The sequence below is a fragment of the Eschrichtius robustus genome, chromosome 5 (assembly GCF_028021215.1).
Source record: "Eschrichtius robustus isolate mEscRob2 chromosome 5, mEscRob2.pri, whole genome shotgun sequence".
Lineage (NCBI taxonomy): Eukaryota > Metazoa > Chordata > Mammalia > Artiodactyla > Eschrichtiidae > Eschrichtius > Eschrichtius robustus.
The window spans coordinates 18,737,903-18,753,333 of NC_090828.1; the positions used below are offsets into that span (position 1 = coordinate 18,737,903).

General features: G+C 50.0%; 1 protein-coding gene across 2 annotated transcripts; it reads left to right on the top strand.

Annotated features, from left to right (window-relative positions):
* The first annotated feature begins 1,760 nt into the window (after window positions 1–1,760).
* Window positions 1,761–11,878, top strand: DNPEP (aspartyl aminopeptidase). Of its 2 annotated transcripts, none has more exons than XM_068544384.1 (15): window positions 1,761–1,814; window positions 2,417–2,510; window positions 2,595–2,683; window positions 2,779–2,892; window positions 3,077–3,202; window positions 3,420–3,550; window positions 3,846–3,921; window positions 4,034–4,141; window positions 4,885–4,962; window positions 5,947–6,030; window positions 7,056–7,216; window positions 7,612–7,651; window positions 7,777–7,878; window positions 11,201–11,368; window positions 11,739–11,878. In XM_068544384.1, the coding sequence occupies exons 1-15, from the start codon at window positions 1,809–1,811 to the stop codon at window positions 11,787–11,789; spliced, it is 1,428 nt and encodes a 475-aa protein (XP_068400485.1). In that variant the 5' UTR covers window positions 1,761–1,808; the 3' UTR covers window positions 11,790–11,878. The 2 variants fall into 2 exon arrangements, with proteins under 2 accessions (XP_068400485.1, XP_068400486.1); XM_068544385.1 differs by lacking the exon at window positions 1,761–1,814 and adding an exon at window positions 1,839–2,002.
* The last annotated feature ends 3,553 nt before the right edge of the window (window positions 11,879–15,431 follow it).

The window sequence follows — 15,431 nt, forward strand, 5'->3', positions numbered from 1 at the left end:
TTAGTAGAGGATAGTTGATTTAAAATGTTGTCTTAGTTTCTTCTGTACAGCAAAGTGAATCAGTTATACATATACATATATCCACTCTTTTTTAGATTCTTTTCCCATATAGGTCATTACAGAGTATTGAGTAGAGTTCCCTGTGTTATACAGTAGGTCCTGCTTAGGTATCTATTTTATATATAGTAGTGTGTATAAGTCAATCCCAATCTCCCAATTTGTCCCTCCCCCCCCTTCCCCCTTGGTAACCATAAGTTTGTTTTCTACATCTGTGACTCTATTTCTGTTTTGTAAATAAGTTTATTTTTACCATTTTTTTGGATTCCACATAAAAGTGGTATCATATATTTGTCTTTCGCTGTCTGACTTACTTCACTCAGTATGACAATTTCTAGGTCCATCCATGTCGCTGCAAGTGGCATTATTTTGTTCTTTTTATGGCTGAGTAATATTCCATTGTATATATGTACCACATCTTCTTTATCCATTCCTCCACCGATGGACATTTAGGTTGCTTCCATGTCCTGGCTATTGTAAATAGTGCTGCGATGAACACTGGGGTGCATGTATCTTTTCGCATTATGGTTTTCTCTGGATATATGCCCAGGGGTGGGATTGCTGGATCATATGGTAGCTCCATTTTTAGTTTTTTTAAGGAAACTCCATGCTGTTTTCCATAGTGTCTGTACCAGTTTACATTCCCACCAACAGTGTAGGAGGGTTCCCTTTTCTGCACACCCTCTCCAGCATTTACTGTTTGTAGATTTTTTGATGATGGCCTTTCTGACTGGTGTGTGTCTGGGGTTTTATTTATTTATTTATTTTAAATTTATTTATTCATTAATTTATTTTTGGCTGCGTGGGGCCTTCATTGCTGCGTGCGGGCTTCAGTAGTTGTAGCGCGTGGGCTCAGTAGTTGTAGCACAGGGGCTTAGTTGCTCCGCAGCATGTGGGATCTTCCCGGACCAGGGCTCAACCCCATGTCCCCTGCATTGGCAGGTGGATTCTTAACCACTGCGCCACCAGGGAAGTCCCTGCCTGGGTTTTTTAAATTGCTACTTACCACTCTTGACACAGGAATATGGGAATTGCCTCCACGAACATATGGAGTTTGTCTTTTTCTGTCGTTTTAAGAAGGGCAAAGAGTACAGATGTCAGAGTCAAATTCCAGATGTATCCAAACAGCTATGTGATCTTGGACAAGTCATTAATTTCTCTGTTGCTTAGGGACCTCCCGTGTAACGTAACATTTACCAAGAAAAAAGCCCAGTAAAAGTCTGAAAGTGGGTTATTCCAGGCCCCGGGAATCAAATTAATTGAGTCCAAACTCCACCTCTGCCACTTACCACCTTGGACAGGTTACTCGTCTCTGTATTTCGGTTTGGTCACGTATAAAATGGGACAGTAAAGATATTAAGTTGATAGGGCAGTGGTGAAGATGAAACAAGCTAGCACATTAAGCTTTATCATAAAGCTAAAACTTACTGTGAACCCTCCATGAACATTAGCCACGTTGCTTTTATTATCACCAGGGTGCCTGTGGAGAGAGAGAGCACTTTGTACAGCACCCGTCGGCCCAGGTGAGCTAGCAGGGACGTTTTTACCTGGAGTCCCTGACCCGGGGGAGGGGCGGGGGCTGGCGGTTCCCGGCTGTCCTAGCACCTCCCGGTCGGCAGAGGGCGCCCGCTACCACCGTGGAGGGGGCGGGGCGGGCGGGGCGAGCGGCGGGGGCGGGGCGGGGCGGGACGGGGAGGGCGGCGGGAGTGGGGGCGGGCCGTGCGAGTGGACTCAGGCCCACGCGTAAGGCCATGCAGGTAGGTGGCCACCGCTCGCCCCGCACGAACTTCGATCGCAGACCCGGCCAGGCGCCCGCTCAGGCCCAAGCGCAGAAGCGCGCTTGCTGACGTGGGGGTTCCGCCCGACCCTAAACGAAACCGAAAGTCCGGCGCCGGGTGACCTTACCTTCCTGGGGTTGTTAAAGGGTGGCCTGCGAGACACCGAGGTGGAGTGTTCCCTAGAGAACAGGGCTTTGGTTCCGGGATGGGATCGCGCGCTTGGTACAGGCCGGCCCAGAGTTAGGGGCCCGATTGCGAGCTCGGAGTTTGGGAACTGACCGGGATTTCCAGCTGGTCGGGCACTTGGGGCGGGACTTGGGGGGCTGGGCTGAAGCTCGGATTCAGGGGCGGGCCGTCTGGGACGAGCCGGGCGGGGAGCGCAGCGCTGGTTGTGGTACTTTGGGGGTTGGTTGGTTGGCTGGAGGGCCGGCATCTGCGTCCCTCGGTGGGGAAAGGGGCGGAAGCAGAGGTCTGAGCCTTGGAGCGGTCACTTCGTGGGGATTGGCTGGGAGAGTTCCCGAAGCTTAGATAGATCAGGGGGTCCTAGACCTCGTAGGAATCTGAGCGCCCCCCTCCGCTAGGTGGCCATGAGCGGCAGGGCCCGCAAGGAGGCGGTGCAAGCAGCGGCCCGGGAACTCCTCAAGTTCGTGAACCGGAGCCCCTCTCCTTTCCACGGTGAGTGACCAGGGCAGCCGAGGCAGGTGGTGGCCGGTATGTTCTACCGGCTTCCATCGCTGTGAGAGGGTTCTTTCCCTACAGCTGTGGCCGAGTGCCGCAACCGCCTCCTCCAGGCTGGCTTCCATGAACTCAAGGAAACGGAGAGCTGGGATATCAAGCCCGAGAGCAAGGTACTAGGGTGGGGTGGGAGAGGCAGGAACCTAGGCTGGGGCTCGAAGTCCTGCGCCAGCTGGCTGGCTAATCCAACTCAAAACCGCCACCCCAGTACTTCCTGACCAGGAACTCCTCTACCATCATCGCATTTGCTGTGGGTGGCCAGTATGTTCCTGGCAACGGTTTCAGCCTCATTGGGGCCCACACGGACAGCCCCTGCCTCCGGGTAAGGAACTGGGGCTGTACTGGGGAGGGGAGGCATCAGGGGGTGAGCAGGGAGGAAGACTTGTCACCCCCTTCCTCCACACTTGGGGCCCTTCTCTGTCACTTAGCTTGTCAACCGTCTGTCTCATCTCCAAATCACGTCGGGTGGCCTTCGCTGCATTCTTATTCCCCATCGTCCCACTCAGGTGAAACGGCGGTCTCGCCGCAGCCAGGTGGGCTTCCAGCAGGTTGGTGTGGAGACCTATGGTGGTGGAATCTGGAGCACCTGGTTTGACCGTGACCTGACCTTGGCTGGACGTGTCATTGTCAAGGTGGGAACTGGAGTTGGATCTGGGAGGCTCTCAGCTTCAGCTGCCTGAAGATTGACTGTCACTTTCCTTCAGGGAACCTGTGGAGAACACCCCGGGGAAGGGGGGTAGGGGCAGTCCAGGTCAGAGGACCACCTTGGTCAGTCTGGCTGAAGTGGGGGATTTAACCAACTGCAGTTGGGGGAGGGCACCCTGGGCTGACCCGCCTGTTTGGCCACAGTGCCCTACCTCAGGCCGGCTGGAGCAGCGGCTGGTGCACGTGGGCCAGCCCATTCTTCGCATCCCGCACCTGGCCATCCATCTGCAGCGAAACGTCAATGAGAACTTTGGGCCCAACATGGAGATGCACCTGTGAGACTGGAGTGGAGGCTGTGGTGACTGGGAGGGGTAGGGTGTGGCACCAGTTGATGGAAGGGGCCCCGCTGGGACCTGGGAGACCACTACCTAACGGTGGCCACTGTCAGGTTCTACTCTTGGGACCCAGCTGATGTCCAAGGGCCCTCACAGCTCTGCCATGTGGGGAGCGAGCTGGGAATTGAAGGACCAGGGCAGTTCCCCATCACGGGATGCCTGAGCTCAGGGGTGTCCCGCCCTGCTGTGTCCTCCGGTCCTCCCCACACACACCCCCTCACGTGTCTCCCCACAGGGTTCCCATTCTTGCTACAGCAGTCCAGGAGGAGCTGGAGAAGGGGACTCCTGAGCCAGGCCCTCTCAGTGCTGTAGTAAGAGCCTCCTGCTCATGGGAAGGGGTGAGCAGGGGGGAAGAGACTGGTCCTCTGAGAAGGGGAGAGAGGGAGGAGCGGACCCTCCTCCCAGCATCCTTCTGCCCTGCAGGATGACCGGCACCACTCGGTGCTCATGTCCCTTCTCTGTGCCCATCTGGGGCTGAGCTCCGAGGACATCTTGGAGATGGAGCTGTGTCTTGCGGACAGTCAGCCTGCGGTGAGGAACAGCTGCAGGCACTCGTGGGTGGGGACCTCTGGGATCCCAGCATGTCCCCTCAAGCGCTCGTCACCTCTGCCAGTCCCCCTATTACTCTCATCCCTGTTTTCCCAGTAAACACCACCCCGCTCTGCTTCCAGGGCAGTGGGTCTCAAAAAAGGCAGGTTTCCCACTTCAGACTTGCCTACTTGACTGTGTAGGGTGGGGTTTGGGCATCAGCTTTCCACAGATTCCCCAGAAGTTTCTGCTACAGGGGTCCCTGTCCACTTTGACCTGTGCTGGCTCCAAACCTCTAAGGACAAGAGGCCTGGATGTGGCCCTCCTCTTCCTGGAGCCTGTCCTTGTGTCTCTCCCAGTTGCCGACAGTAGGAGATTGCTATGTCTTTGGACGCTCGGCCATGTTTGAACATGCGCTGTTTCTGTTTCTTATCTGGTCTCCTCTGTTTATTTCCTTAGTTTTCCTTCTTCTTTTCTTGTCCAGTCCCTCCCTTTTCCTGTCCCACAGGAACTGGTCATGAACTACGGGCCTCCACCCTCCCGTCCCTCATCTCCAGCCCGGCACTTCTCCATTCTCTGCTCAGCTCTGCACAGCGGGCTCCTAATGCTTGCTCTAGGCCAGGGGCTGGGAGAGGTTGCACAAGGAACCAAGGAGACTCGCTCAAGCACAGGCCCTTTGGAGCTGGGAGAAGAGGGTGAGTCCGGGGGAAGGGATGAAGGTCAGGATGACTGTCCTGTCTTTCTAGGTCCTGGGTGGTGCCTATGAGGAGTTCATCTTTGCCCCTCGGCTGGATAATTTGCACAGCTGCTTCTGTGCCCTGCAGGTGAGGAGCCGGGACACCCCCAGGAGCATTGGGGCGGGGGGACCGCCTCAAGCCCTATGGGTCGTAAGAAGGCCCCTGGTGCAGGGTGGACCATGGGGAGGGGCCTAAATGCTTCAGCGTCAGCATCGCTCCTCTTGGCCCCATCCTTGCACTGGCCTGGGGCCAGGGGCTGAGGTAGGGGGAAGGCTGAGAGGTTGTTTAGGGCATCACAGTGTCTTGTCCTAACCCTGCTCCTGTTGCTTCTCCTTTAAGTTAATCTCTGCTTCACAGGAAAGGCTCTCGAATCCCATACGGCAATATCATCCTTCTGTCTCTGCTCCCTGCTCGCCTTCCCCGCCAAGCCCGGGCTTAAGCCCATCCAGCCGTCTTTGAGCCTTGGGATCTCAGTGGTGTGGTCTCTCTTCCTCCTGGTCACCTTGATGTTCCCTACCATCTTTCTACCCTGGTTACTTCCCTCTCTTCCTCACGTCTCATCCCTGTTCCTCCCTCTGTCCTTTTCATACTCTCCTTTGTGCCCCATCCTGTTCCTGGAGACACACTTTGGGCTGTAACTGAGACCAGAGCCAGACGTGGGACCCATATCCACTTGTGCAGCCGGCCAGCCAGTCACGGCACCTTGACGGATGACAGTCTCCTCTTTGGACCTCAGTCTCTTCACTGAGGCCAGTTAGTTTACGTGATCTGTGTGGTCCTCCTGACTTTCCAGGATTCTCAGCTCTTCCCCTCCGTCTTACACATCCTCCTGCCTTTGTGTGTGGGAGAACACTCAGAGAGGGGTTTCTCCATCCCATTGTAAAGGGCCCTGCATGTCCCCTCACCAGGCAGCACCCTGCGAGATGCAGGCCAGTGACAGCCCAAGCCCGCTTCACTCCAGCCATGACGGTGGGACGCAGGCCGGCGAGTGTGAACCCCCGAGGTGCTGGTGGGCTGAGTTATGGAAGGAGGAGCGGGGAGGATGATTCTCTGGTTCTCTCCCCAAACTAGGCCTTGATCGATTCCTGCGCGTCCCCTGCCTCCCTGGCCGCGGATCCTCACGTGCGCATGATTGCCCTGTACGACAACGAAGAGGTACGTGAAGGGGTCTGGGGAGGGTCTCCTCTGGGGAGTCTTCTGTAGCCAGCCGTGTCCAGCAGCCACGGTGAGCCAGGGCTATTCTGGAGGCTGCAAAGACAGGTGGGACGCTGCCTGTGCTTCCTCAGCACTCGGTGTCCCCTCTGGATCAGCACGTATCTGCTCTTAGCGTGACCACACCTCCCACGTCTCTCTGTGTGCCACTTGGTGAACTGCTCGAGGACAGGGGCTCTGCCCTTTCACCCTGGTGGCCCCAGGACTCAGCCCAGGCTGGGTCCTCTCCCTGTGTGCTTGGGTTAGGGTGCAGGCTTAGACGCCATGGAAGAGCCTGCACAGCTGCACAGTTCTCTCCAGGTAACCGCACAGGTCAGAGTTAGCAGTTCAGGACAGGTCTCTGCCACCACAAGCACATGGTGTCCATCTCAGGGTCCAGGGCGGCTGTCCAGCTTCTGCTGCCGTGTCTGTACTGAGTTAGGAAGGAAGAAAAGGGCAAAGGGGCAGTGTCCACCCATCCTTTTAAGGGCATGACCCACAGGTGGCATTCATCACTGCCTGCATTCCCTGGAACTTGGCATAGCCACGTTTAGCTGCAGGGGACGCTGGGAGTGTCATCTCTAGCTGGGCGGTCCGATGCTCAGCTACAACCCGGGTGTTCTGTTATGGAAGGGATCATGGACAGGTAGCAGCCTCTGTCACACGCGTGAAAGAAGATTGACCAGTTAGGTGGGGCACCTGTGCTAAGCCCCAGATGTGAGGGTCAGCGGAGAAGGAAGGGAGCCAAGAAGGGAAGTAGACTGGAACGTGCTATTTCTGCCCCGGAAATGGCCGAGGATCAGTTTGACCCCAGCTCACCATCAGCTTTTTGGTGGCACAGGGTTGGGAGGTTGCTGATAACAGCCCACATTCCCCACCCACTGACTCAGTGGGGTCCTGGGCCAGTCTGGGTCGTGGGCCCCTCTGCCTGGCCTCCAGCTCCAGCCCCCGAGCCCGGGCCCCTAGAGCCAGGCCTCTGCTATCGCCAGGTGGGGTCGGAGAGCGCACAGGGTGCACAGTCACTGCTGACGGAGCTGGTGCTGCGGCGGATCTCGGCGTCGCCCCAGCACCTGACGGCCTTTGAGGAAGCCATCCCCAAGTCCTACATGATCAGCGCAGACATGGCCCACGCTGTGCACCCCAACTACCTGTGAGTCTCCCGTGCCAGGCACGCAGTCCTCACACAGCCGGAGACCCGAGCGTGACCTGCCTTCGGGCTCAGCCCTGGGCCTCGGCCTCTCCCCTTCCCCTTCCTCCTCATTCTGCCAGGAGGTTCAGAGGGGACTTCATTTTGACTGCTCCAAGGCTCAGCTGGGTCAAAGTCACGGGTGCCTAACCAATCCAAATAGGTTCTATCTGCAAATCTATCTCCCTCTGTAGCTGGAGGCTGCCTGGAGCACTGTGTTTAGCGTGATTCTCAGGTCCTGCCGGGCTGGGCGGGAGAGAATGCTGTGATCCATTAGTGATGTCTGCTATGGGAGAGAGGTGGGTGTTGACAGGCCCAGCTCCTGTTTGCCATCCCCGTCCCTTCTCTGTCTCTTACAGGGACAAGCATGAGGAGAACCACCGGCCCTTATTCCACAAGGTGAGGAGCTCCTGCTTCTCCCTAGGGACTTGGAGGCCTGGCTGGTTCCGGGCCCTAATCTTGTTCCCTCTGGGCCTCTCACCCATCTCTGCCTCACTCTTGACTCCTGGTTTTGCTCTCCCCAGGGCCCTGTGATCAAGGTGAACAGCAAGCAACGCTACGCCTCAAATGCGGTTTCAGAGGCCCTGATCCGAGAGGTGGCCAGCAATGTCGGGGTGCCCCTGCAGGTGAGGGTGGGCCCTACCTGGGAAGGGGTGGTGGAGGGAGTGGGGGGGCACAAGCAGATAGCTCCCCAATGAGGGAAGCCTTGTAGATAGTCTTTAGTAAGGGGGTGTCTCAGTAGAGTGAGGAGCATTGGGGTTTGGATATAGGCAGAGCTGGAATCAGTGCTGGTTCTGCCATGGTGCTGGTCTGTGACCTTGGACTCGACTCCTAATACGCCTTGATTTCCAGTTTCCACACCTGTAAAATGGAATTCAAGGTACAGTGTGCTCATGGCACATAGTGGGTTAGTCCTGCCTTTTCCCTACCCAGCACTCCCAGCTCCTCTGTGTCTCTCTTACACACCCTGGCGACTTCCATTAGAGAAGTTCAGGGCCAAGAAACCTGGAACTCATCGTCAATGGCACATCTAGTCGAAGAGAATGAGAGAGAGAGATATGCAATATATAATACACATGTTAGGATAATACATATGTCAGGGACTGGGGCTCAGGTGGTCCAGTGACAGACATAGCAGGCAGGTCCTGGTGAGTCAGGCCTAGGACCCTGCAATCCTGATCCCCAGCCTAGGGCTCTCTCTGCTGCACAGTGCCACGCCCCCCTTGTAGAGCTGAGCTGTTCCATTCTGTGGAAGGCCTCTCTGAGGAGGTGACACTTGAGCTGAGACCTAAGTATTGAGAACAAGGCAGCTAGGAGCGAATAGCATCCCTGCCAGAGGGGACAAGGGCAAAAGCTCCCAGGGGCACAGGAGTGAGCTTGGTCTACGAGGAGGAGCCAGAGCCAGAGTGGTGGAGCCAGGGTGAGAGCAGCAGGGGGATGGGGGAGAAGCCTGCCCAGGCCAGTCATGCAGGGCCTCCTAGGCTGTGGAAGGGTGTTTGGATTTTCTTCCAAGGCAGTAGGAAGATGTTAGGGGATTTTTCTTTAATGGCTTACAGCAGAAGCAGGACATGTATACTTTAGAAAATATAAATGGAAATGAGAAAATAAAACAATCCCCAGAGATTTGTGTATATTCTTCCAGATTTTTTTCTATGTATATACTTAACACATCTTTTAAAAAATGAAATCATTTTAGATACATCTTTCGCTTTATTTTTTCACTCTTAGATATTTAGATATATCTTTTGCTTTATTTTTTCACTTTTATCCATTTCAGTGAATTTTTGTTTCAGTAAATTTATATCTCATTTAATGTACAGATCATTTTCAATTCTCCCCAGTTTTCCCCAAAACATTCTTTTTTTTTTTTTTTTTTTTAATTTATTTATTTATTTTTGGCTGTGTTGGGTCTTCGTTGCTGCTTGCGGGCTTTCTCTAGTTGCGGTGAGCGGGGGCTACTCTTGGTTGTGGTGTGTGGGCTTCTCATTGCGGTGGCCTCTCCTGCTGCAGAGCACAAGCTCTAGGCATGCGGGCCTCAGCAGTTGTGGCACACGGGCTCAGCAGTCGTGACTCACAAGCTCTAGAGCGCAGGCTCAGTAGCCGTGGCACACAGGCTTAGTTGCTCCGTGGCATGTGGGATCTTCCCGGACCAGGGCTCGAACCTGTGTCCCCTGCATTGGCAGGCGGACTCCCAACCACTGCGCCACCAGGGAAGCCCCCCAAAACATTCTTTACAGTTGTTTGTCCCACTTTAGTTTCCAGTTCAGGACCACAGGTTATATCTGGTTGCTAATCTAGCAAAGCTGCACCGCCTCCTTTTTCTTTTTTTCTTTTTCTTTAAATAACATTGACTTGAAGAAACCAGGCTGGTCATCCTTTGTAATTTCCTTCCTGGATTTGCTTCCTCTTGGCATCATTGAGCTTGTGCCTCTAGCCCCTGTATCTCCTATAATCTAGAATTCATATCTAAAGGCTCGGTGGATTCAAGTTAGACATTTGTGGCCAGAAGACATCGTGACTGGTGTGTTCTTCATGCTGTGTCATCCACATATTATCTGGGTGATTCACTCTTAGCGATAATAAGATTGATCACCGGATTTGGGGGGGTGCCCTCAATCCCTCCACCATCTGGAGGTTTTTCTCTTTTGATTGGATAGTAAACCTGTACAAGTGATGAGTTCCCCATCAACCAGAAAGGTGTCTGGTTTTAACACCAATTGATAATCTTTGCCTAAATCCGTAATTTCATTAGAGTTTACTGAAAAATGCCCCCCCATTCTTTTATTCCTTTTACGTTTATTAGCTGTCATTCTTCTGTGAAGTAGAACTTTCCCCCATCAAGTAGGGCCATTTGGTTATTGTGAAGTATGGTTCCTCCTGGAAAGACAGGACAAATGTTATTCTTTCCCTTAAATAACCACTTTTCAAGGTGAGGTGTTTTAATGGCTGCCTCAAACGCTGGCAAATACAAGGATTTTTTTTTTTTCTTTTCCTTTTTTGATGATCATTATGTAGAATCATAGATTTTCATTGGTTCAGTTTCGTTGGTTCAGTGTGAACCTGGTCCACTGTAATCATGTTATTTCATGCTCAAATTGTCATGACTTTGACCAGTGGGAGCCCTTTCAACATAACTCCTGTGGCCTTTGTCATGACTCTGGAAAGTTGTCTTGCATTTTGGCACAATAAGAAATTGCAGGCTCATCTTGTTCATTTCTCTCCCCAGACTTGGTAGCTTTTGATGGATACTGATGTTAGAGACCGAAGTCCGGCACCATGAGTGTTCATTGTTATTGGGGGCGGGGAAATGCTTTGGAGCCATTTCTATGGACGTGGCTAGGAAAAAATATATGTATTTTAAAAAACATGAGTTAATACTGTGATTCTCATTTTTTAAGAAAGAATAGTTATTACTTACTTTATTTGGTTTTGTAATTCTCTTTTCCCTTATGTGGAAAATCTTGATGTCTAACATCATATTATGATTTTCTTATTTATTTTTTTACCAGAATACAAATAAAATAGTTTAAAAATGCCAATAGCCATGTATTTAAAACCACTAAGATTACTGAGTGATTTTTCTTTGTGTGTGGGTAGGGAGGGGTGCATGTTAAGGAACAAGGTGACGTAAAGGATACACATATTTTTTAAATCCCTCTGCCCAACATGTGGGGAATGGATTACGTGGGAGGCAATATGATGGTAGCTGGACGAGGGTGGTGGTAATGCAGATGCAGAGAATGGGACCAATTCAGAATCTGCTGTCCTTTGGGCCTGCCATTTAGTGTTGGCTTTGTGATTTTATGCTGGTCACATTCACCCGCCGAGGAGGTCGAAGTGGACGATGTACCAGACCCCTTTCAGCCCTGCAGTTCTAAGGTGACTTCCTCCTGGGCCTTAATAAACACACACCTCATGTTGCTCATGAACCTCTCCTCCTCTCCCCAGGATCTCATGGTCCGGAATGACTCGCCCTGCGGGACCACCATTGGACCCATCTTGGCTTCTCGGCTGGGGCTGCGGGTGCTGGATTTAGGCAGCCCCCAACTGGCCATGCACTCCATCCGGGAGACAGCCTGCACCACAGGAGTACTCCAGACCCTCACTCTCTTCAAGGTGACTCCCACCCCACCCATCACCATGGCAACTGGGCTCCTTCCCCATCTAGTGCCTGGATTGGTTGCTGGGGCAACATCACCATCACTAAGTGGCTGGCCTACGTCATGGGGCTGGTTGTCTTGGTGCTACCATGTAGGAAAAGAAGGGTCCCCATTCTTCTCAAGGCACAGGGGCCCTGATCAGCCCCCAGAGGATAATGAAATGTCAGAGAGGGGACCAGGGATGGGAAGCCTGGGGCAGTTGTCAAGTGTGCGTGAGGCAACTATGCCTTCCTCTCTAGCTGGGGCCATGTTGGTGGACGGTGAGCAGTGGGGCACCCCCATCTGGTCTCTACTAATCTCAAATTCCATGTTGCCTACTATTTTAGGGCTTCTTTGAACTTTTCCCTTCTCTGAGCCATAACCTCCTCGTGGATTGAGGCCTCTTGGAAAGACTTCTCTTGCACTTGAGAGGGGAAGTTCTCAGCTGAGCTGAAGCGGGATGATTAAAGTGGATTTTTCACTCAAACTCATTCTGTTGTGCTTCTTTGGAGATTGGAGGCGTGGGCGTTCAGCCGGCTTAAACCTCTGGAACCAGAACAGACGGGGAAGTTGGGGTACAGGTAGAGGAGGCTGCAAATCCTGGGAGCCTGATGGAGGCCTGATTTCAATTCTCTTTTCTCTTTTTTAAGCTCATGCCTGAGTGGGCGGAGATGGTAGGTTCACTATGGGAAGGTCACTTCTTCTGCCAGCCCCGGTCCTTCCCTTCCCAGAGTAGTTCAGGAGCCCAGCTCAGCCCTCTGAGGTCTGGGTGCTCAGCATTAGATACCCCCAGAGCCGCCCTGGGCAGCCCAGGCTGTTTCTCTCCCCCAATCCCTCCCCATCTCTCCCAGGCACTGCCAAGAGAAGGACAGAGTCCGGGCTTCAGCATCTCCCTGCATCATCCACTTCACTTAGCAGCCACTGGTGTTACTTAATTGTTAACAATTACCAAGAAACAATTATTACTGAAAAAAATCAAAATAGGAAAAGTCAATGTCTGCTTATAAACTCTTCTATCAAAATAATTGTGCTAACTGGTGTCTTTCCAAATTTTTGGATACCAATACGAAAATTAATTTTTATGTAAATATGACCATTTAAGTTTTTAAAAACAATATGATGCATAAAACAATAATATTGTATGTGGGGTTTAAAATATATATGATTAAACTGTATGACCACAATAGCGCAAAACTCAGGAGAGATAAACTGGTTAAAGTGTGCTACGTTTCTTGTAATGTCCAGGAAGAGAGTGAAGGAATCAATGAATACTATCCTATGAAGTCAAGGATACGTATTGTATTTTTTAAGAAAGCCACTAAAAGAATTTGAGTCTACAGCTTCTATTAGGAGTTGAATTGTGTCCCCCAAAAGATATTGAAATCCTAACCCACAGTACCTGTCAATGTGATGTTATTTGGAAATAGGGTCTTTGCTGATGATCAAGTTAAGATGAGGCCATTATAGTGGACCCTCATCCAATAGGACTGTGTCCTTATGAAAAGGGGAAATTTGGACACAGAGTCAGACATGCATAGAGGGAAGAAGATGTGGAGACACAGGGACAGTGCCATGTGAAAATGAAGGATCAGGGTATTGCATATACAAGTCAAGGAATGTCAAACATTGACAGCAAACCACACGAAGCTAGGAAGAGGCAAGGAAGGATTACCCAACAGGCTTCAGAGGGAACATGGCCCTGCCAACACCAGGATTTCAGACTCCTAAGTCTCCAGAACTATAAGAGAACAAATTTCTGTGTGTTAAGTCAACCAGTTTGTGGTACTTTGCTACAGCAGCCCTAGGAAATGAATATAACTTCAAAATAATTGAGTGAGGGAAATAAGATAATAAAAAGTGATCGGTCTATTCTGCAACTTCGCTTCAAATGGTTCAGCAAAACCATATTATGTATATATTTGTGTGTGATATAAAATAGTAAAATGAGTTGATAAAATAGTAAAATAGGTCAAAAAGTATTGACTGTAGGTGGAGAGACTGTGGGTGTTCATTGTACTATATTTTTTCGAATTTTTTGTATGTTTGAACATTTTTATAGTAAAAATGTGGGAACAAATTTTAAAAATTCAATCCAAAAGGAGAAATGAGAAAAAAAAGAAGAGGTGAAGCAATTGAAATCACTTAAGGTGGTAGACTGAAACCCAAATATCTCTAGTTATAACATTAATAAGTGGACTAATTATATCTCGAAGTTGTTACATAAAAAATAAGTGGACTATTTTAGTTAAAATACAAAGATTGTCAGACTCGATAAAAAAAATTATAGCTGTTTACAAGAGACACACCTAAAACAAAAGGATACAGAAGATTGACAAAACATTACTATAGATTTGTCTGTTTTTGAATTCCACAGATTTCACATATGGAACCATATATACTCTTTTTTGGTCCAGATTCTCGGATTCCTTTTTTATTTTTCAACTTGTCTGGCTTCTTTTGATCAACATAGTGTTTTTGAGATTTATCTATGTGGTTGCATGTGGAAGTAGTTTGTTTTTTTTTTTTCATTTTATTGCTGAATATTATTCCTTTATATACCATGGTTTCCTTATCCATTCTCTTACTGATGGTATTTGGGTTGCTTCCACTGTTTGGCTATGATGAAGAAAGCTCTTATGCACATTCTTATATATTTGTGGACAAATACTCATTATTCTTGGATATATACCTAGGAATAGAATTGGTGGGTTATAGGGTAGATGCATGCTTGTTTTTATAAGAAACTGCCAAACAATTTTACAAAGTGGCTATGCCATTTTACACACCCACCAGAAATGTATGAGAGTTCCAGTTGCTCTACACCCTCACCAATACTTGGTATTGTCAGTCTCTTTAATTTTAGCCACTCTGTTGAGTGTGTAGTGGTAACTCATTGGATTTTTTTTTTAACATCTTTATTGGAGTATAATTGCTTTACAATTTTGTGTTAGTTTCTGCTGTATAACAAAGTGAATGAGTTATATGTATACATATATCCCCATATCCCCTCCCTCTTGCACCTCCCTCCCACCCTCCCTATCCCACCCCTCTAGGTAGTCACAAAGCACCGAGCTGATCTCCCTGTGCTATGCAGCTGCTTCCCACTAGCTATCTGTTTTACATTTGGTAGTGTATATATGTCAATGCTACTCTTTCACTCCATCCCAGCTTACCCTTCCCCCTGCCGTGTCCTCAAGTCCATTCTCTACGTCTGCGTCTTTATTCCTGTCCTGCCCCTAGGTACTTCAGAACGATTTTTTTTAAATATTCGATATATATGTGTTAGCATACAGTATTTGTTTTTCTCTTTCTGACTTACTTCACTCTTTATGACAGACTCTAGGTCCATCCACCTCACTACAAATAACTCAATTTCGTTTCTTTTTATGGCTGAGTAATATTCCATTGTATATGTGTGCCACATCTTCTTTGTCTATTCATCTGTTGATGGACACTTTATTTCCCCATTTTAAAATTGGGTTATTTGTCTCTTAATTGGGTCTTCACCTTTTTGCATCAATGTTAGAATCTGCTTGTGAACTGGAGGAGGAGAGAGATTCAGGATAAAAAAAATATTGGATTCTCCTCCACCCCACCCCATCTACCTGGATTGAAGAGGGTCTGTAGTAGAAAGCTCATGCCCCACATTGTGCAGCTGGATATACTGTGGCTTTCAGGAAAAGAACCTGGACTCGCCCATCCTACCTGCCTGAAACCAGGTTCCATGCTTTATTCTTCCAAGGATTCCAGAACTCTTTCCAGCTCTCCTCCCAGGAAGCAGATGAATTTCTTCCCCTATGCCTAGCCTGTCCACCTGTTTGTCCATTCAGTTTTTGTAGTCCTTTGAGGCTCTGCTCACCTGTCTGTCCACAGGTCCACAGGCAGCCTATTGCCCAAAGACTCTGCTCTTCCCTGCAAGTCTGTGCCAAGGGTGAGTGAGACCCAGAGGATGAAGAGGCAAAGGGTGAATGTGAAGAGCTAACAGAGAAAAGATAATGGGGAGGGGGGATGATCTGGGAGTGATGATGGAGAGGGTGCTT